General features: G+C 40.4%; 1 protein-coding gene across 1 annotated transcript in view; it reads right to left on the reverse strand.

Moving 5' to 3' along the window:
- Nucleotides 1–22006, reverse strand: part of DHTKD1 (dehydrogenase E1 and transketolase domain containing 1) — a 59277-nt gene extending 37271 nt beyond the window's left edge. Inside the window, exons 1-4 of the mRNA XM_084875830.1 lie at nt 21770–22006; nt 8331–8486; nt 6572–6783; nt 5304–5498 (exon numbers count right to left, since the gene is read on the reverse strand). Coding sequence (XP_084731956.1) covers nt 5304–5498; nt 6572–6783; nt 8331–8486; nt 21770–21926 — 720 coding nt within the window. The 5' untranslated portion in view covers nt 21927–22006. The remainder of the gene's footprint in view (nt 1–5303; nt 5499–6571; nt 6784–8330; nt 8487–21769) is intronic.
- Between the last annotated feature and the right edge of the window lie 1935 nt (nt 22007–23941).

Raw genomic sequence — 23941 nt, forward strand, 5'->3', positions numbered from 1 at the left:
GTATAGAATAAAAATGGCATCAAATGAGTACCTATCATTAATAACATTAAATGTAAATGGTTTAAATGCTCCAATCAAAAGATATAGGGTAACAGATTGGATAAGAAAACAAGACCCATACATCTGCTGTCTACAAGAAACCCACCTCAGAAAAAGAGATACACACAGACTGAGGGTGAAGGGATGGAAAAAGGTTTTCCAGGCAAATGGAAATGAAAAGAAAGCTGGGGTAGCAATACTTATATCTGACAAATTAGATCTCAGAGTGAAGGACATAACAAGAGACAATGAAGGCCACTTCATAATACTAAAGGGAGCAATCAAACAAGAAGAAATAACCCTGGTAAATATATATGCACCCAATACGGGAGCACCCAAATACATAAAAAAAACTGCTGGAGGACATTAAGGGAGAGATTAACAGCAATACAATCATAGTAGGAGATTTTAATACCCCACTGTCACCCTTCGACAAATCATCCAAACAAAAAATCAGCAAAGAAATATCAATCCTAAATGACTCACTAGACCAGATGGAATTAATTGACATCTTCAGAACATTCCACCCCAAAGCCACAGAATATACATTCTTCTCAAATGCACATGGGACATTCTCAAAGATAGACCACATTTTGGGACATAGGCAAAGTCTCTTCAAATTCAAGAAGATAGAAATCATATCAAGCATCTTCTCAGACCATAATGGCATAAAACTGGAAATTAACTACAATAAAAATAATCCAAAGAAATCAAACACATGGAGACTAAACAGCATGCTATTAAACAAGGACTGGGTTACCAGAGAAATCAAGGAAGAAATTAAAAACATCCTGGAAACAAATGACAATGAAAACACAACAATCCAAAATCTATGGGACACAGCAAAAGCAGTTTTGAGAGGGAAGTTCATATCCTTACAAGCCTATTGCAAAAAACTAGAAAAAAGTGTAACAAATGATCTAACTCTACAACTCAAAGAGTTAGAAAAAGAGCAACAAGAAAAGCCCAGTGTAAGTAGAAGGAAGGAAATAACAAAAATCAGAGCACAGATAAACGACATAGAGACCAAAGAAACAATACATAAGATCAACAAAACCAAGAGCTGGTTCTTTGAAAGGATAAACAAGATAGATGGACCTCTAGCCAGACTAACCAAGAAACAAAGAGAGAGGACCCAAATAAACAAAATCAGAAATGAAAGAGGTGAAATAACAACAGACCCCACCGAAATACAACGGATTGTTACAAAATACTATGAACAACTCTACTCCAACAAACTGAACAACCTGGAGGAAATGGACATATTCCTAGAAAAATATAATCTTCCAAAACTCAATCAGGAAGAATCTAAAAATCTCAATAAACCAGTGACTTGGGAAGAAATTGAAACAGTCATCAAAAAGCTTCCAGCAAACAAAAGCCCAGGGCCAGATGGCTTCACAGGAGAGTTTTACCAAACATTCAAGGAAGAACTAAAAACTATCCTCCTCAGACTATTCCAAAAAATCCAAGAGGAAGGAACACTTCCAAATTCCTTCTATGAAGCCAGCATCACCCTAATACCAAAACCAGATAAAGACAACTCAATGAAAGAGAATTACAGACCAATATCCCTCATGAACATAGATGCTAAAATCCTCAACAAAATTCTAGCAAATCGACTCCAGAAGAGCATCACAAAGATCATACACCACGACCAAGTAGGATTTATTCCAGGAATGCAAGGATGGTACAATATCCGCAAATCAATAAACGTGATACATCACATAAACAAATTGAAAGATAAAAATCATATAGTCATATCAATTGATGCAGAAAAAGCATTCGATAAAATCCAACACCCTTTTCTGATAAAAACTCTTAACAAGGTGGGAGTACAAGGATCATACCTCAACATAATAAAAGCTATATATGATAAACCCACAGCCAACATTATACTCAATGGGCAAAAACTAAAACCATTCCCTCTAAGAACAGGAACAAGACAGGGATGCCCACTCTCGCCACTCCTGTTTGACATAGTACTGGAAGTACTAGCCATTGCAATTAGACAAGAGGAGGAAATAAAAGGCATCCAAATTGGAAAAGAAGAAGTAAAGTTATCCTTATTTGCCGATGACATGATATTGTACATAAAAAACCCAAAAGACTCCATTAAAAAACTAATTGACTTAATAAATGAATTTGGTAATGTAGCAGGATACAAAATTAATGCCAAGAAATCCATGGCTTTTCTATACACCAACAGAGAAACTGCAGAAACAGAGACTAAAAAAGCAATTCCATTTACCATCGCACCAAAAAAATTAAGATACCTAGGAATAACTTTAACTAAGGAAGTAAAGGACCTATATGGGGAAAACTACACGACACTGAAAAAAGAGATAGAGGAAGATGTAAGGAGATGGAAGAACATGCCATGTTCATGGATTGGTAGGATCAACATCATCAAAATGTCCATACTTCCTAAAGCAATCTATAGGTTCAATGCACTCCCCATTAAAATACCAACGACATATTTCACCGACCTAGAAAGAACTCTCCAAAAGTTCATTTGGAACAATAAAAGACCCCGAATAGCCACAGCAATCCTGAGAAAGAAGAGTAAAGTAGGAGGGATCTCAATACCAGACTTCAAACTATATTACAAAGCCACTGTTCTCAAAACAGCCTGGTACTGGCACAAGAACAGACAAATAGATCAATGGAATCGAATTGAGAACCCAGATATCAACCCAAATCACTATGCTCAACTAATATTTGACAAAGGAGGCACGAATATACAATGGAGTCAAGACAGTTTCTTCAATAAATGGTGTTGGGAAAATTGGACAGACACATGCAAAAGAATGAAACTAGATCACCAACTTACACCATTCACAAAAATAAACTCAAAATGGATACAGGACTTAAACATCAGACGGGAAACCATAAAAATACTAGAAGCATCCACAGGCAGCAAAATCTCAGACGTATGCCAAAAGAACTTCTTCACTGATACTACCCCTAGGGCAAAGGAAGCTAAAGAGAAAATAAACAAATGGGACTACATCAAAATAAAAAGCTTTTTTACAGCAAAAGAAACCATCAACAAAACAACAAGAAAGCCCACAGTGTGGGAGAACATATTTGCAAATGATACCACTGATAAAGGTTTAATCTCCAACATCTACAAACAGCTTATACAACTAAATAAAAGGAAGATAAATAATCCAATTAAAAAATGGGCAATAGACCTAAATAGAACATTTTCAAAAGAAGACAGAAGGAAGGCCAAAAGGCACATAAAAACATGCTCAAAGTCACTAATTGTCCGAGAGATGCAAATCAAAACAACAATGCGGTACCATCTCACACCTGTCAGAATGGCCAACATCAACAAATCAACAAACGACAAGTGTTGGCGAGGTTGCGGAGAAAAAGGAACCCTCGTGCACTGCTGGTGGGAATGTAGACTGGTGCAACCACTGTGGAGAACAGTGTGGAGTTTCCTCAAAAAACTGAAAATGGAACTCCCATTTGACCCAGTAATCCCACTTCTAGGAATATATCCCAAGAAACTAGAAACACCAATCAGAAAGGATATATGCACCCCTATGTTCATAGCAGCACAATCTACAATAGCCAGAATTTGGAAACAGCCTAAGTGTCCGTCAGCAGATGATTGGATCCAAAAACTTTGGTACATCTACACAATGGAATACTATGCGGCCATAAAAAATAAGGAATTCTCATCATTTGCAGCAAACTGGATGGAACTGGAGAACATCATGCTGAGTGAAATAAGCCAATCAATGAAAGAGAAACACCACATGACCTCACTCATTTGTGGATAACAAAGAGCATTATAAACTGATGAACCAAAAGATAGATATAGAGACTGTAAATCAACAAGTAGACTGTCAAATTACAGCGGGGAGGGGAGGAAGATCTGGGGGAGATAATAGATCAACCGAAGGACTTTTATACATGCATATAAGTATAACCAATGGACACAAAACTCTGGGGAGGGAGGGGATGTGTGGGAGGGAGGGTGGGGGGCAAAAAAAAAAATCAATAAAATATATTAAAAAAAAAAAAAAAAAAAAAAAGAGAAAAAAAAAATAAATAAAGTGAACAAGAGAAATTAAATTGTTAAAGGTCCTATAGCAAAGCTGGGTCTCAAACCAAAGTATTAACCAAAAACAGCATGTTATTCTCAGTTTGCCAAATCATTTGAATGACCCTGAAGCTTCTCTAATTTGCAAAAGCTTAATTACCTATCTACAAATAGAACCATACATAGTGTATATACAGATGTGTTTATCACAGGTATGATCATTTATAATCACTTTTGCATCTTTGAGTGATTTGTCTGAGATATTTTAGGAATGCAATTTCTGGTTTAAGAATTTCTGCATGTAGTGCTCGCTTTGGCAACACATGTATCTAAGCACATGCTCCATCTGCCAATTACTTTATCCTGTCATACACTACCTTTTCTATGGTATTTGTCTTTTAAAAGCTGATTATCAATCTCTTAGCATCAGAAATACTGAGGTCTGAGTAATAGTGGTAGAGCTTGGCCCCTAAACATGATACTACCTAGATTTTCTAATATTCTTAAAGACAGCACATCTAATTTTGTTCACTCCATCTAATTTTGACAGTCCCTTTAACATTTGTAGTTATTTTTAATCCCCTGGAAAAGGACAGTAATGGGGCTATTCACACATAATGGCCACAACTTTGTTAAATATCAAATCTCTCTGATGTTCTCTGACATCAGATCTTCAGTCCTGATTCCAAAGTCTTTTGAGTGACTTATAGAGTAGAGCAGCTGAATTGGACTGAACAGAAATACCAAGATCCAATTATCTATAAAACCACTCACTTAGATGGTCTCTTAAGATAGCAATGTATCATTGGTTTTAGAACAATCTATTTAGTACAAACTATAAACTCTGTAAATAACTGAAAGTTAACATTGACTTCTCAGAAGGTAATATTGTATAAAATTGTGCAAATCTTTGTGTTCTTTAGAACAATTTTATGAAGTAAGAAAATTTTGCTTCAAAGAACAGAATTTATCTATTCATATCATCCTTAAGGAAATAAACTAAACTTTAAATGCCCTGAAAGAACGAACCCATGTAAGGATATGCCAAAAAAAAAAATCAACCTAAATACCCATTCTATCCAGCAGTAATGGATTCCATCAGTTAACTAAGCTATATCCTGGACCAATGATTCATATACTTAGTCAGTTTTCTAAAAGAAATTATTACCATCGGTTTTATTGTATGTCATAGAAAGTATCTTACCTCTGGAGGGAACTGCAGAAGGCCTGTCAGTAAATTAAGTCTCCCCCTGTGGGGCATCCCAATGATGACATCAGTGATCCCACTGTAGGCTGACATTTTCAGCAGCTCATGGAAAAAGCCCATCATGCTTTCGGCTCCTTCGCCTCCATATCGCTTCACTGTGGCAAACTTGGTGGCCAAAAAGTGGTCAAATTCCTATGGGACATCACATCAGACACCTTAGTTACACATTAGCTGACTACTTAGGTCAAAATCAGACATACTTATGTGTAAAGACCCCACACCACCTCAAGTGGCTGCAGCTGTGCCCTTCACTGCCTAACCCAGAGAAAAACATGTCACCCCGAGTCCAGCAGGAACATCTTGCCAGGGATACCGGCCACAGTAAGGGATGAAGAGAAAATGGCCTGAGAGGTAGAATAACTTAACCCAAGAGGAACCCCTTAATGTGTGTTCTTCCATAGCAGGGGCAGAGCCTCAGATTTCCGCAGCCTGAACCAGTACCTGAGTTTCAGTATCAGGCTTCACAGTACTATTTTATTAAGGATGCAAACTGGCCAACTGTCTGAATTATTGGGAATAAAATTTTTGTCCTCTTGATATACCTGAGGCCTGAGAATAGCCCTGTCAAACATTCAATCCCATTAATTCATATTGATTTGTCTTCCATGCATAGTTGTTGTTTTTTTATTACTTCAGGAAATAAAAAGGAGATCTTAAGGATTTTATAATCTTTTATAGAGTGAATAGACACACATATAAAAAGTATCCTGGCCGAAACCGATTTGGCTTAGTGGATAGAGAGTTGGTTTGCGGACTGAAGGGTCCCAGGTTCAATTCCAGTCAAGGGCATGTACATTGGTTGTGGGCACATCCCTGGTAAGGGGGTGTGCAGGAGGCAGCTGGTCCATGTTTCTCTCTCATCGATGTTTCTATCTCTCTATCCCTCCCTTCCTCTCTGTAAAAAAAATCAATAAAATTTATATTAAAAACAAACAAACAAACAAACAAACAAACAAACAAATAAATAAAATGTATCCTGACTGAGGACAACCAATAGCTCCATTGTTTGGTGATTTGTTTTTCCTCCTCAGAATAAAGTGGTGTGTGTTATATTGTCTGTTGTGTTGAGGTAAAGGGGAAGGGGTAAGTAGGGGTATATTCAGAGATTTAATGCCTAATTCCCTTTCTCCAGTATTTATAGATCTTCGTAGGGAATGAGCTGATGATAAATGAGCTATTCCATTTATTAGCTGCTGCTTTTATACCTGAGATTCTAGCATTAGCTTGGACAGATGTTTTCTCTCTTCTGTAGTAAACGTCTCCTTTTTCAGCTCCTCAAACCGCCTTGCAAACCAGTCTTTCTCCTCCTGTCTCTGAAGTTGGGAGGTTTCAATGGACATCTGCCCACAGTAGATTTGGTTGAGATAGGCTAATACTTCCTCAAGGGAGGCCTCGTCCTTCCCCATGTTCAATAATCCTGTGAAATGGAATCAAAGAGATCCTTTTAAAGAAAAATCAACCATGTAACTAATTATAGAACATAACAAAATAATTTTTTCAATTTAGAGCATTTCATTACAAATAACTTTGATACTGATTGACCAATGTTGCAAGAATATGGGAGTGCAGATATCTCTTCAAGATCCTGATTTCAATTCCTTTAGATAAATACCCAGAAGTGGAATTGCTGGATCATATGATGGTTTTATCAGTGCTTATCTACATTTTCCTAGAAGCAAATCTAAAAATATGATCAAAAGCCTCAAGGTAGTAAAACTAGAAGAGAAAAAAAAAATCTCTTTTCACAAGCATACAGCCATACTGTTTTATGTCAAATTTTGATTCTAGAGTCATTTAAACAAATACTTCAAACCTACTTTTTCATCTGCTTCATAGCTATATAGCTTATGTCCTACCTTTATCTCAAATATCTATCTACCAAAATATTAATATCTGTAAAGCAATGTTTATCATTAGACAGTTGGTCTTAATGTGAATTAATATTGATTCCAAAGCAACATTTAAAGGTAAAAAGAAATCTCTCTGATACTCAACCAAAGAAAAGGGAAGTTTGTAATGTCATTAGCTCAGTACCAAATCAGTTATCAGTCATTTGCCTAAACCTACAGCATGAGTTAACAAACCAACATTGCCCTGCTGGTTTGGCTCAGTGGGTAGAGTGTCGGCCTGTGGACAAAAGGATCCCTTGTTCGATTCCAGTCAAGGGAGCATACCTGGATTGCAGGCCAGATCCCAGTGTGGGGCCTGCAAAAGACTACTCATCAATGATACTCTCTCATCATTGATGTTTCTCTCTCTCTTCCTCTCCCTTCCTCTCTGAAAGCAATAAAAATATATTTTAAAATACATAAATAAATAAAAAGTATCACAAATGTCACATGCAAAAAAACAAACAAATATTTACTTTGTATTTCTTAAGTTTCTTACAATAAACTTTAGATCTTTGATATTGATTGACTAATGTTGCAAGAATATGGGAGTGCAGATATCTCTTCAAGATCCTGATTTCAATTCCTTTAGATAAATACCCAGAAGTGGAATTGCTGGATCATATGATGGTTTTATTTTTAATTTGCTAGGAACCCCCACGCTGTTTTCTACAATGGTTACACCAAATTACATTCCCACCAAGAGTGCACAAGAATTCCTTTCCTCCACACCCTCACCAACACTTGCATCTTCTGGGTTTTTGACAATAGCCAATTCTAAAAGGTGTGAGGTGATATCTCATTATGGTTTTGATCTGCATTTCCCTGAGTACTTTTTCATATATCTGTTGGTTATTTGTCTATTGGTTTTTGAATGCAGATGAAATGGGCCCTATCGAAAGACCATTCTAGAACTACAGACTGCTCCTCCCTGACAGTGCCTGAAAGTGCTCCTCACTGTCTCCCCATGAAAGCCTCAACTCCAGTGAGCATACGGGTTCTTCAAGAGCAGAGGAAGGAGCCCCACCTGTTGGCAGGTAACTGTCACGGAAGGTCTATTGCCAATGGGCCTTACCTGTGGTATTAAAGGGTCCCTGCAGGGTCTGCACAAGAGCTTGGATTTCAGGCACATCCTCCTGCAGGGCTTGTCCAGTAAAGAGGGGGTTGATTTTGGCAGCTTTATGGCCATGTTCACAATATACCGTCACCAACCTGGCAAGTCCATGATCAACTATTTTAGGAGGGAAGAAAGCAATACAAATAGTTTAGGAAATGCCCACAAACCACAAAAACTAGTTTTTCAAAGAAGTCTGTGGCCTTCGACATTTTTAATGCATTGCTCCTACCCACCACATCTGCCAGTAGTTTTTCAGGATTAAAGACTCAGAATCCAGGAAAACACACTATTTCCTTAAATGTATCTCATGATAATTAAAGTCATTAAAAAAGAAAATGGAAATAGGACTATGATTATACATTTATAAAAATAACTATGTATATGAATAATATTAAAATGGAATACCTCAAATTGAAAAAAAACCTCTTACAATGCTGAAATTATGGATAATTAGTCCTCTTATTGTTTAAGATATTTTTCAACACCTTACATTAAAAATATAGAGAGAACTACAAAATGTTATGTTTATTTCTTATTTCTTAAAGACCTCAGGTACATAGTTATTTCATAAACTCATAAAATCTTAGATGAAGACTAAAAATTGTAATGTCAATCACATAATACAAAAAAAAAAAAAAAAATCCCCTTTGTAAAGCCCTAAATGAGTAATCCAGCAGTCTCACATAAAGGGAAGCTATTATCTAATGAATCCAGTTCTATCTGAGATGATGTCATATTCAGCCAAAAGCTGTTTTTCTTTCCTTTCTACATGCAAGGCTTAAAATTGGGCAGGGGGGGGGGGGGGCGGAGGGGGGGGGGGAGTTCCTCATGCCGACATTCATTTAACCTTGAGTTTGTCAAGGTAGTTTTAAACAAACTGAGCACAAATCCCTGAGGATGAGCAGATGTGCTATAGAGGGCACACAATTTTCTGAACATTTTTTAAAATTTGCATTTTTATTTTCAGAGTCCAAAGAAAACTATTAGCATATTTTCAAATATTTAATGACTATTATTTCAACATGTATTACTATGCAACGATTTCGCAGTTATATATGTGCCTGGGTTTGTATTCAGTATACTGCAAAGTGTACCTATTGGCACAAGCTCAGAGGACAGAACAGAGATGTATTGAATATGTAAAGGGTGTGTTTGCATTAACACTGCAGTTAGGAGGATCCATATTATGTCTATTACACTAATCAAACAATCCCAGTAAATGAACTGAATTCTTGTATATTGTCATAGGGTTTATTCTGAATTGTATTAAAGTTCTTAGTTGCTATTTTATGAAGTAGGAAATCTTCATATTTGTGGCTAAAATCCAGATAGATCATATCTAAAGCTCTGTCCTTTTGTGCCAACTCCCATGTAAGCATTGTAGTGTATTATTAAAAGCTTGGCTAGTGAGCATTTAGAAAGTGGAGCAGTGCTAAAACCGCTTTGGCTCAATGGATAGAGCGTCGGCTTGGGGACTGAAGGGTCCCGGGTTCGATTCCGGTCAAGAGCATGTACCTTGGTTGCGGGCATATCCCCAGTAGTGTGTGTGCAAAAGGCAGCTGATAGGTGATTCTCTCTCATCGATGTTTCTATCATCTCCCTTCCTCTCTGTACAAAATCAATAAAATATATTTTAAAAAAAGAAAGAAAGAAAGAAAGAAAGAAAGAAAGAAAGAAAGAAAGAAAGAAAGAAAGAGGAGCTGTGATCTATGTAAGTTGATGTTTACTGAGAGAATGTTTTTGAAAGGACTACTGGATTGCTATGAGGATGATGATGATAACCATGTATTGTATATTCACTATTGGACTTATCCCAATAAAAATGGAATTCAGTAGATAATACCAGAAGCTGTGGAAAATAGAGGAGATCACCTAGAAAGAAAGTAGATTGAGAAAGTGACCCTAGGTACATAATAGAGTACCAATATTTTAGAGGTGAGCAAAGAGGAAGAGTCCACCCCAAAGTGACTGAGGTTGTTAGCAGGTATCTTGCAATGCCATAGAGCCAAAGGAAGGATGTATTTTTAAGAAGGAATGGCCTTTATAAGACAATCATTATTGAAGTTCCTTAAATATATTTATATACAGGGTGGGACAAAAGTAGGTTTACAGTTGTTCCTATGGAAAATAATAGAATAATTAATAATAATACAAAAAATAAACTGTATTTTGCATAAAATAAACTGTTTCACATACTCAGGACTGTAAACCTACTTTTGCCCCACCGTGTGTGTGTGTGTGTGTGTGTGTGTGTGTGTGTGTGTGTGTATACATTTAATAAAGTGGCCAACAGAAATCAGAAAGAGCATATGGCATCTACTATTCTGGAAGAGCAGAGAGAAGGCCTTATTCTCTCCCCACCCCTGGACACAGCCTACAACCCTCCTGACAATTTATTTTTCTCTTAGACCCTCATTTCATTGCCTTGGTTTCTTCTACCACACACAATCCTACATCCTTCCCTCTCTGACCCATAAGCCCTTCCATGTGACCTCTGGAATTCTGTTTCATGATTAACAAACCTCTGGAGATTCTTAAACTCATCCCCGAACATTCCTTAAACTCTTATCCTAACTGGAGTCTGGTTTCCCCGCAGGCCACCAGTAGAAGGTGAAACTATTGATCAACCATAACTATACTCCTCAAATATCGAAGGTGGAATTAAAGCCTTCTGGTTCCTCGTTAACATTTCTGTATCATTAATCCTCTAATTCTTTATAAACCCCCAGCCTCTGAGGGACATACTGTACTGTTGTTAACTAATCTCCATTTGCCAAAAGTCATTACAAAATCATGTTGTAGGAAAATGCTTAATGGGAAAGTGTCCATTTATTTAGATGAGAAAAGGCAATAATACAATACATATAGCATGAGCCTGCTTTTTGTTAAATAGTTGTTTGTGTTAATATTATCTATAATAAAAAAAGTATAATATGCTAATTAGACTGGACAGCCGAATCACCTTCCTGATCTCATTCCAGACGACCTTCAGGATGAAGCTGCTGTGGTGAAGACCCAGGCAGAGGCGGTTAGGGGCCATCAGGCAGGCAGGCAGGCTAGTGGTTAGGGGCGATCAGGCAGGCAGGTAGAGTGGTTAGGGGTGATTAGGCAGGCAGGCAGAGTGGTTAGGGGAGATCAGGCAGGCAGCAGGTGAGCGGTTAGGAGCCAGAGATCCCAGACTGTGAGAGGGTGCAGGCCGGGCTGAGGAACCACCCCCAACCCCACCCCGTGCATGATTTTGGGGCACCAGGCCTCTAATATAACATATTTATTTCATTATATAGTCTATATAGCACCACATTAGAACATCTATACTTCATATAAATGTATATGTATATATCTATACATACCCTGTTCCCCCGAAAATAAGACAGTGTCTTATATTAATTTTTTCTCCCAAAGTTGCGCTAGGTCTTATTTTCAGGGGATGTCTTATCTTTCCATGCACTGGGTCTTATTTTCGGAGGATGTCTCATTTTTGGGGAAACACAGTATATTTTATATTTGTAAAGGAAACAGACCAAAACCTTAGTTATTTACCCTATGACAAAATTTCTGATATTTTTTGGTTTATCATATTTTCTATTTTCCACAATGGACATGTACAATAGAACTCTTTTCATTGTATCCATTAAACATGCCTGCTGCTCACTGCCTTCTGAAAGCTTTTGATAAGTGGTTTCTCTCAGCACACCTGCACCTCTGCCCTCACCAACTGACTAAATGCTGGTAAAAATCTGTTATATTTGTTCCTAAGCCTGTTGCTGTGAGAAAAAAATAAAATATTAGGAGAGAAACTATAAACATGTAGAAAGATTCTGCACTCAGATTGCTTTCATGGGCTCTTTTTAAATGCTTGCATAGATGCAAACAAAACTATAAATATTTAGGTTAAAATAACTTGAAGCATCTCACGTCTTTGTGATAATCCTTGTGTCAATGACTTTCTAAAAAACTGACAAACTTCTAGTTTCAAATGCTGTTTTTCTTCTGTAGCAAATAATGAAAGTATTTGTTACAAAATATTAATATATTTAAAACAAAATATGTAATAAAAATAATTAAATTAGGTTATTTAAAGAATATAAAATATGGAAGAAAAAAAATACTTAAGAGGATGAGAACATAGCAATAGAATGTATATATTCTTCATTAAAATAACTTTCTAGCCGAAACTGGTTCGGCTCAGTGGTAGAGTGTCGGTCTGCGGACTGAAGGGTCCCAGGTTCGATTCCGGTCAAGGGCATGTACCTTGGTTGCAGGCACATCCCTGATGGGGGGTGTGCAAAAGGCAGCTGGTCGATGTTTCTCTCTCATCGACATTTCTAGCTCTCTATCCCTCTCCCTTCCTCTCTATAAAAAATCAATAAAATATATTTTTTTAAATAAATAAATAAATAAAATAACTTTCTATTATTGTACAAATCAAAGGAGGGTTACTGTAACAGAAAAACAAATACCTTTATGTTAGGCATAATACTGTCCAAACAATTCAGAACTCATGATATCTCCAAAAGTCCAAAGGAATTAGCGTTAAATCCCTAAGAAGCCAGAGAGTATTGGCGGGGTTGCTCAGTTGAATAGAGCTTCGTCCTGATGTGCCAAGGTTGCTGATTTGATCCCCAGTCAGGGCACATACAAGAATCAACCAATGAATGCATAAAAAAGTGGAACAATGAATTGATATCTCTCTCTCTCTCTCTCTCTCTCTCTCTCTCTCTCTCTCTCTCTCTCTCTCTCTCTCTCTCTTTCCAATTAAAAAAAGAAAAGGATTACCTGGAGAAAATTATCTTAGAAAAGCCTGCTTGCAAGGTGAGCCTCTGGCTGGTGTCTGGGAACTTGGCTTTCAGGAATGTCCTCACCTGTCTCTAACTAATAAGGGCGGTTCACTATGCCTACGTGGTGCAAACAATGTGGCTTATGCTGATACCTGCTTTTCTATGGGATGTGGAATTGTGGCATGTATAGAGGGTGCTTACAGGAACAACCCCAACAAAAACCTTGGGTGTCAAGGCTCTAATTGGCTGAACTGGGCATAAACATTCCACACGTTTCAGGTTTTTGTCACTTGAAGAGGTGTGCGTTCTGCTACCCCTTGTGGGAGAGAGAGCATAAGAAAGCGTGCACGATGGTTCCTCCAGACTCTTCCTGTGCTTTTGTCCATTCTGATCCGGTTGTGCATCCTTATTCCTTCACTGTAATAAATCTTAGCACTAAGTGAAACTATATACTAACTCCTGATGTGGCATGGCCTGAAGGACACCCAACACACACTATGGGTGACACTGGTGCTGAGTACCTAATAGCTGTGCTCTGTGAGCCCACACATAGCTTCTGCCAATATTCCCAGAGCTACCTCTGGTTTACTGCACATATCCTTCAGTTCTAGGAGATATCCTTGTACCTTTCAAATAGAGTCTCCTCTTTGCTTAAAATAGCCAGAGTTGGTTTCTGTTGCTTGTGACCAAGAGAATCTTAGCTAATACAGGAAGTAAAAAAAAAAAAAAAAAAAAAAAAAAAAATTATGATAGGGATATCTACATCAATTATTTTATTTTCTGCTGTAAGTAAACATGGTAGGGGCACTAAGAGTGTTTTATTATCAGGAAGAATATTGTTTCTATTAATCAACATGAAGCACACTGACAGATAAACTCAACTAAACTTAGTGCTTAAACTAAAAGTCATTACAATTCCCTTTCATCAGCTGGTCCTAGTCACTAGCCCCCCCCCCCCCAAAAAAAAATCTAGATCACATCCACAGCATATTTCCATTCAAGGCAGCATATGCTTAAAGCAACTAAGAATGTTAGATACCTATACAAACACTGAAGATTCCGAGAAAGAGAAATTCATAACTGGGGTCCCTTAGAATCCTATAAATATGAGATGGTTGCCTCCAGCTTCAACTTGGGAACTTCAGAGGTAACCACATTAAAAGCCAAGACTTTGTACCAGAATACTATATTCTGTGCAACAAACTCAAATAGACCTAGGCTGTGCAACTGAATTCATTGCGTATCAAACCCTTCCTTCCCATCTCAAATATATCTTTACGAAATAAATTAATTTTGCCAGCTATTTCTTCTTTTCAAAAACGAAATAAAAAGCCCAGACTTTAAATAGAAACCTTGGTCTGGTCCTTTCCATTTTCCCCTAATCCTTTCTTAAATCATTGCCAAGTTAGATACCTACCTGTCACAGATTGGTAATAAATGACAGTGACCATTTACTGAGTACTAATTTTTGGTACACACTGTGCTGGATTTTTCACACACATCATCTTACCTAGTCCTTGCAATAACTTGAAAATAGGTGTTCTTATTTGCATAAGCGAAAACTGCAAAGGTTAAATGAATTACAAAAGGTGGCACAGATCATTAAAAAGCTGGAATTTGACTTCAATCCAGTGTTTTAACTGTCCTATATAATAAAAGCTTAATAGGCTAAGTGTCCGGTTGTCCAGTTGTCAGTTCAACCAATCAAAGCATAATCCTATATAATAAAAGGGTAATGTGCAAATCAATTGAAGGGCTGAACGACCGGTCGCTATGATGTGCGGGAAGATGCTCAATGCAGGAGCTGCCCCCTGGTGGTCAGTGTGCTCCCACAGGGGGAGTGCCACTCAGCCATAAGTGGGCTGGTGGCTGGTGAGTGCAGCAGCCCACCTCTGTAGCAGCACTAAGGATATCCAGCTATGGCTTATGCCCGCTCCCTGTGGGCCTAAGCCATCAGTCAGGGGAGGGAGAGGGAGGGATCCCCCCCCCACTCCCTGAGTGCATGAATCTCATGCACTGAGCTTCTAGTATGCTAATAATATGCTAAGGCTGCTCAATCGCTCGCTATGATATGCACTGACCACCAGGGGGCAGACAGTCGATAGGTCGACCAGTAGATATAACGTGCACTGACCACCAGGGAACAGACTCTCCAACTGGTAGGTTAGCTTGCTGGGGTCCGGATGATAGGGACTAACCAAGACAGGCCAGGCATGCCCTGGAGCCCTCTCTTGGCTCCTCCCCATCTGGCCAACCTCCTGCATCCCTCCCCAATCATGCACCGGTGGGGTCCCTCAGCCTGGCCTGCACTCTCTTGCAATCTGGGACCTCTCAGGGGGATGTTGGAGAGCCAATTTCGCCCGGACAGCAGAATGACCGGTTACTATGACTTGCACTGGCCACCAGGGGGCAAACGATCAACACAAGAGCTGCCCCTGGTGGTCAATGCACTCCCACAGGGAGAGTGCCACTCAGCCAGAAGCCAGGCTCACAGCTAGCACATGGAACAAACGGCAGCACTAAGATATCTGACTGCCCCCAAGGGCTCCCAGATTGCGAGAGGGTGCAGGCCAGGCTGGGGGACCCCCCTTCCTGAGTGCACAAATTTCGTGCACCGGACCTGTAGTTATACTATAACAAAAATCCTATGTTGTACACTTGAAACTAATAATAATAATAGTCTATATCAACTATAATTGATTTTTTAAATTGAATTGGGAAGTCCAGAGCTTATAGCAAAAGGATGAGAAAACTAAAAGTTATTAAGACTTCTTTTATTTTTTAGTACAAGAGCTAATGTCATTAGCCTTTTTGGTCTGCATTTGTGCTTAAGAATTATTTAAATTTTTAAAAATCTCTAATGCAGTAAAATTTTAGTCAACCATTTTCCCCATAACTCCAGTAAAGGAGTTATTTCTAATATGTAACATACCTACATCTCACTTCAACTACTACAGCTCAGTGCCAAGGTCAATAACCACTAAACACCGGAATCCTATGGCTCCCATCTCCTGAATTCTGCCATAGCGAAATTTATATCTGTAAATCCCCCCTAAATCCATCTCCATTTTAAATTGGGATTGCCGATAAATAAACTCACGTTTACTTAGAAATTGAGGTTTACAGAGGTTAAAGTACATGCTGTTACTAACAGCCACAAAGAACACTCATCACAGGTCAAATTTTAACTAGTGAAACCTCGGCCATCCAAAAGATTACAAGAAGCAAATTTAGTATCTCTGTTAAGCCTGATACAATGGAAGTCTTATTAACAGTGTAGTCATCCTATGAAGTCAATGCTTTTCAGCCAAGATAAACATATGAAGAAAGACAATTGACGAAGGGCAAAGGGAGGAGGGAAATACTGTAAGTCTGACTATCCCTCCTCCCTCTTCTTATATCTCCTTTAATGTTGGATGATGCTAAGAGTCATTTTTAGTAGGGTTTGTCCTTTAATCCACTTTGCCAGCACTGAAAGTTATGTACACGATCCATCACACCAACTCGGTCATTCCTCTCAACCAACATGCCAACTGTTGGGACAAATGGCAGGTGGCATGAAAAAGACTAGATAGAGCCCAACAAACCATGTCCTTGGCCTCATAAGCCTCCTGTTCTAATTAATGGAACTGACTATAAGCACACACTTACCCAGAATTTAAAGAAAAACCCAACAAGTCTTAATTGACTTCATTAGCAAAAAAGAAGTTACAACTCTTTAAATAACTTATTAATAGTACACACTATTACTAACATAGTAATAGTAATATATCGATAGTTGATTACTCAATATATAAAGTGCTTCCTTTCTTGGCACTTGAGGTTATGGTTTGTACATGCAAAATTCAAATGTGCTAAATGTCACAAGTAAATTACAAATACAGAACCCTATTTCCATGTATTAAAAAGAGTGAATAATTTAATAAGTATTCAGTTAAGTGTAGAGCTGAGAAAAATATAAGACTAGGCCTTTACTAGATAGAACCTCATACACAATCAGAAAAAGTTCAATAGAGTCCAAAGGGCTTCATATTGAGAATTGAGAGAGTTCAGATCAGGATGGCCTGGTGTTGTCTGGAAAGATATCATGGAGGAAGTGTGAATGGAGTTGGACCATGGAGGATGGGTAATAAGTGAAAAGGCACAGAATGAGGAAGAAGAATTTGGTGTAAAGATTGAAATGTGGGGGTATTTTTGTTGGAGGGACGTAAAAAAAAAAAAAAAAAAAAAAAAAAAAGGTAGGATGAATTAAGACACATGAAGGGCATTGAATATCAAGCTAAAGAATTTGGATTTTATTCTGAGAGGCAAAGTAGAGCCTTTGGAGACCTGAGTAAGAAAATGACTCAATGAGATCAATGTTTTAGAAAAACTGGAAGGGACTAGGCTATAAATTTTAATACCAGAGGGGCTAGCAGTTTAACCTTTTTGAAGCTATGCATCTTTTTGAGAATTTAATAAAAGCTATGAGCCCTTCCCTGGCTGGCAGGGCTCAGAGGTGGAGCGTTGACATATGCACCAGGAGGTGAAGGTTCAATTTTGGTCAGGGCACATGCCTGGGTTGTAGGCTCGATATCCAGTGTGGGGTGTGAGGTGGGGCAACCAATCAATGATTCTCTCTCACCATTGATGTTTCTGTCTCTCATTCTCTCCCTTCATCTCTGAAATCAATAACAAAATATATATATTTTAAAGCTATGAGCCATTTGCCTAAAACAGATAGACTCCCTAGAGTTGTGCAAAGTTCACAGTCTCTCTGAAACCTTTTCATATGGGTTCATGAACTCAGGTTTAAGAACCCTTGAATTAAACTTATTTTGTATTTTAGCAGACCAAAATTAAAGGTCTACCCTAGGATCCTAGTTAGTGAACATATATAGAAAAGCAAGGCTTTGAGATATACAATGCTCAAAACTTGATATGAAGTATGAGGTGAAAAAGTTGAAGGTGCAGTGCTTACCCCAGAATTTTACAATGCAACAGATATTCCTAAAACTCTCAATATCCATTTTCCCTTCTCTTTCATGGTAATAGATAGTTGAGTATATGACCATCCAAAATAGAGATACACATTCCTAGTCTTCCATGCAGCCAGCGTGGCCATGTGACTAAGTTCTGACCAATAAGAAGGTAATAGAAGTGATATATACTTCTTTTGGGTCTTGCCTGGTACTCTTCCCTTCACCCTTCCCTTCTTCCTATTGGCCAATTCATGGATACAGTGGTGAGCTATCTCAGACCAGAGTTGAAAGCAATACCCACAGGATGATGAAGGAACAATAAAGAAGGAGCTTGACCCCTTATGAAACTGCAGAGCAAAGCTGTCATACCAGCTTAGATTTTTATTAACTTACTTGTCATTATTATTCCAGGCCTCTGGCACAACCCTGAAATCGTCCTATCTGCTATAGAACTCAGTACCCAAGGTGGTTTGCTGCCATAGTAGAAGCTAAAATGCTTGACTGGCTCAGCAGCCAGGTAGTGGGTGCCAAGGACCCATATAGTTCAGAATAGAAAGCTGATTCACACCGATTTGCTATCTGACTTGGTAAAACTGTCAGCTGCAATACCCTGAGAGGTAGACTACATACCCACAGATGCTGTAGCTTAGTAGTGAGTTCTCACTGCTTCCTGTCACTTTCAGGAAAGCCCTGGGAGAAAGACAAGGTCAAGTTGGAGCTAGCTACTCAGCAACAAGAGATGGCAGAAAATTCACTCTGCATAGAGTGACCCTGGTCAGTTTGGAAAATCAGAAGTATTTAGAAAACATGATTTTGAAAAGGCTGGATAATAGGAAATAGAACTGACAAAATCCCTCTTCAGGTACATTCTAATAAGCATTCTCTGTTAGACAAGGGGAGCCTGCTGAGACCTCAAGATCCGATAAAGAGTGTTGCCTTCCCACTCAAGCCTATTATTTTGGTTGATGTCAGGTAAGCAACATTAAATTTAGGGAGCGGAACGTGTAGAACACAGAAGCAATGAATAGCAGACTGAAGTTTTGTGGCTTAAATATTGGGTCTAGAGGCCCTCGTCAGGTACCAGATTGGTTAGAGCAAGGTCCCCCTATGCCAAGGCTGCGGGTTAGATCTCCAGTCAGGGCACAACCAATGAATGCATAAATAAGCGGAACAACAAACCAGTGTTTCTCTCCCCCCCACCCCCCCACCCCTGCTCCGTCCCCTTCTTCTCCCTAAAATCAATCACTACATAAATGTTAGGTCTAGATGAGATCTTTTTTCTTAATCCTCACCTGAGGATATGGTGTTTTTAAACTTATTTTTAGAAAGCGAAGAGAGAGAGAGAAAAAAACGAACATCGATGTGAAAGCAAAACAGTGATCAGTTGCCACCCATATGTGCCCTGACAGGGGATTCAACCCACAACCTAAGTATGTGCCCTGACCAGGAATCAAACTGCAACCTTTTTTAGGTACTTCAACCAACTGAGCCACTCAGCCAGGGCTGGAAGAGATATTTAAGCAATTTGCTCATAGAATGACCAGAAGTAAAAAGACTGCACGGTTATGAATTTTATAAGAAAACTATACTGCCTAAGAAATCCCAACTCTTCCCAGAAAAAAAAATAAAACCTGTAACTGATGACCCCCTAAAGTAACCCTCAAGCTCCTAACCTTATCAAAGTGGACTGTGAAAGGGGTGCAGCCCCCGAGAAGGGCATGCCCATGTCAAAGATGGCCACAGAAGATACTGGATAGAGAAGAATCCATAAGGCAAATCCAGGGGAATGGGCAGAGGGCCGTGTTGAAGGGCCAAATAGACTCGTGAACTTACTACATAGCCACAAGGAGCTTTTATCACTCCTCCCTAGTAGGATTGGTAATTGATTTGAACCAGTGGCTGCTAGAAATCCCTCATTCTTTCCTTCTACAGATGGAAGTTTTCTTTATGTATCATAGGTGTATATATGGGGTGGGTGGCAGTTCACATGAGGAGTCACAGTCAGACCAGATGAAGAGAACCACATACTCTCCAGAAATAAATGGATTTTGAGCTGGATCTAGGAGTTGAATGAAAAGAGATGAACATGTTTTATGTTTGGAAAGAAAAGTTTATGTTACTTGAATGGCCAGAGGGATAAAGTATGGTGATTATTAGTTAGTTTCTGATATATATTTTCCTTTTCTTTCTCAAGGTAATTTTTAGCTGGCACATGGCCACCCTGAATAAAGACCGTGTTTTCCAATCTCCCTTGCATGTATATAGACGAGTGTCCAAGTTCTGGCCAATGAGATATTATTGGACGTAATATACACAACTCTCCTTCCGCCTTCTCCCACACAGCCTGGTAGGAGATAATGATCTACAAAAAAGAGTTATTATTATAAAATAATTTGAAGAATCAAACAGAGACCAATTGTGAGGAAACACCTCAAATGAGATCATAGTAACTGTGCACTGAGCACACACTAATATGATCTTATATGAAGAAGAGACTGTCAAACAGATTTCACACATACATCTCTTTCTGACTATAACAATATTTGGCCACAGATGGCCATGGATTTCCTGTTAGAGAATTACCTGGGGTGTCTGATAAAAATACATATTCCTGAATCTCATCTCAGACCACTGAATTGGAACCCAGGGGTAGAAGGAGGAAAGGAGGACTGGAAACTGGCACTTCAAATATCAAAGTGATCTGAACACACTCTTAGGTTTGAGAAGTGACACCTAAATGTTTGACACTCATTTTGCAAAGTGAAATAAGATACCTATAGTCTTACCCTCAATGGATTAACAATGTAGTTCCCAAATGCCTTCCCTAAAAGAAACCCCAATGAGTTCAAGAGAGAGAAATCAGGTTTATCCCAAATGTTCCCTGAGGTCAAGAGCAAAATAGTGAGATACCAGTGTGTGATGTAAGATTCAAAGGTCAGGTGCTCAGATGATAAAGGGGATCTTCATTGTTGCTCTAATGACTGGATCAACGATACCAAATGACTTTATTCTGAAAATTGATCTGTATTCGTTTTCTACTCTGTGAGGATGACTAAACATACTATAACTTTGGAGCATAAATCAAATAATCAAAATTAATCTCTTGCACACGAGCATGCAACAGAAGAAAGAGGTCTGTCTTGTAGTCCATTAAAACTCCAGTAACATGGTTCTAAATTCAGCAAAGAGTGTTAAATGCTGAAATTAAAGTTCGAGGCTAGCTGGAGGATATAAACAGGCAACAAATATCACTCTGTGGCCGTGGCCTTGCAATGTATTCTTGTGTAAACTCCAGGAGCTGGGAGATCTTAGAACTTTTCCCGCGGCTCCGCCTCCGCAAAGAGCTCGGTTCCCACAAGTTTGCATAGGAACAGAAGGCAAGAGCGCCCAACACCCATAAGAACTCGGAAGGTGGAACCGACGTGGCGACCCTGACCTCAAAGTCCCCCAACTCCAGAGGCTGCACAGGGCTGACCCCCACACTGACAGCACCCACGGCTCCCCTCTCTGCCCCCTCTTTGCCTCGCTCCCCCTCCCCCGGCCCGCGCACGGACTGCAGCCCCCCTACAGCCCCCGCGCCCAACAACAGCACCTCGCGGCAGGCCCGGCCAGAGGGACCCGCCTCCCAGCCCCCGGGCCCGCGGCCGCCCCACCGGACCTGGCGGGTGCGCGCGGGCACCCCGGGGTTCCCGGCGCTCGGTCCTCCGCGGCCGGTAGCCGTAGACGCCCCTCTCGGTCTGGTAGCCGCGCCGGAGGAGCAGCGGGGGCGCCCGCCCGAGGCTCCGTCTGGCCGCCGCCGCGGCGACCGAGGCCATCTCCGCCGAGCGCCCGGCGCGAGGACCAGGCTGCTGCCGCCGGGAGCGGAGAGTGCGGCCCCGCGGCGCCCGGGCCCGGACCGCTCGCGGGGGGCGGGCAGCCGGAGCCCCGCCCGCGGGCGACGCCCCCGCGCCCGGGCCCCCGATTGGCGGGCGGCCCTCCGGAGCCCCGCCCCGCCCGCCCCCGGCGGGACTCCGGGCCTAGAGGCAGGGGTCGCCCCGCGTTGTGGGGAAGGGTGGGGTGACGTGCGGAGCCCAGCTCTACCGCGTCCCGGGCCTCCCGGCACCAAACGTGACCCTCTGTGTGTCCCACAGCCCCCCGCCCGGAGGGTACCCGCACCCCGCACCCCCGCCGCTGGGACCCGCGGGCACCACCGCACAGACACGTGGAGGCTGTCTCACACACACACACACACACACACACACACACACGGAAGTTAGCGTCTGGGTGTGCAGAAAGTAGCTTGGACTGAGACCAAGGGACGCAAGAAGAAGCCAGGAAAAAAATCAAATATCTCACCCTTTTTTATGAAGAAATATTGAGGGAGAAAGTACAAAGGGGAGGGGCCTGGGCTAAAGAAATAGAATACTATGAGTGAAAAGAAATTGGTCTTAAGGTTTCAGCAATGTAGAGATATCTGAGGTTCTTCATTAGTCTATCTCTGACAGAGTTCCCCAGGCTACTTTATTCTGACTCACCTTTAACTTTGCCAGTATGGTGGGGGAGGGAGGGAATCTGAGTCCTCACTCCATCGTTCCATTCCTGGTCAGCTTACCCCCTACTCCTTACACCTATTATGAGCTCAAGATACTTCTCTACCTCACTCGCAACCACTGTGCCTGGCAGAGAAGGCGGGTGCAAAAGAAGACGGAGTTGTAGACTCAGTGGTGGGGTTCAGAGGGAGTTTCTTCAGTGTGAAATATGAGACCAGATCATTTCCCCCCAGAGAACCACCTGAGCGGCTTGGGAGTGGGGACATGAGTCACAGTAGAGAAAGGTGGAGAGAGTATAAAACTGTTCTTGAGGAGAGCAGTAAAATGCACCACTTTGGGGATTGATGAGCATGAATAGAGATACTAATTTCTGCTCCTTTGTGGTTTTCTCCATTAGTGCTCAGTTGCCTCGGTACTGGGAGTGTCAGAATGACAATTGGATTCATTTAGGGCTAGAGTTTGTCCAGGCAGATGTGATAGAAAGGTCAACAGGCAAAGGCGGTGAAGCTGGAGAACAATATAAAGAATAAAACATGAGCCCTGGCCAATGTTGCTCAGTTGGTTGGACCATCTGGTACACCAAAAAGTCTCGGGTTTGATTCTGGGTCAGGACACATACCCAGGTTTCTAGTCTCATCACAGGTCAGGTGGGGTGCATAAAAGAGGCAACCAACGGCTGTGTCTCTCTTATATCGATGTTCCTCCCTCTATCCCTCCCTCCTCCGCCCACCCCCTCCATCTCTATCTAAAATTCAAGAAAAGCATGTCGTCTGGTGAAGATTATAAAACATAAAGAAAGAAAACATGGACTCTATGCTGGGGGAAGGAGGGGAGGGAAGGCTAGCAAATATAAGAATGAACAGATCCCATCTTTGAACCCCAAATACAACCAAAATAGTTCCCAGCTCCATCCACTTTCCCTGGTTAAGGCCATCAACACCTCTCCTGGAATACCACAGTAGATTCCTTTTTTTTTTTTTTTTAATAAATTTTTATTGTTCATATTATTACAAGTGTTCCTTCCCCCCCCCTTCCCACCCCACCCTCTGCCCTTTCCCCAACCCCCATTGTCCTCATCCATAGGTGCACAGTTTATGTTCAGTCTCTTCCCACATTCCCCTGTCCCCTTTTCCCCAAGAATCATCAGTTCACTCCCCTTCCATACCTCTGATTCTATTATATTCAACAGTTAATATTGTTCATCAGATTTTTTTTTTAATTTCCTTGGTTTTTAGATTCACTTGTTGATAGTTACGTATTTGTTGTTCATAATTTTTATCTTTATTTACTTTCTCTTCTGA

This window comes from Pipistrellus hanaki (genome assembly GCF_964339955.1).
Source record: "Pipistrellus hanaki genome assembly, chromosome: 1".
Taxonomy (NCBI): domain Eukaryota; kingdom Metazoa; phylum Chordata; class Mammalia; order Chiroptera; family Vespertilionidae; genus Pipistrellus; species Pipistrellus hanaki.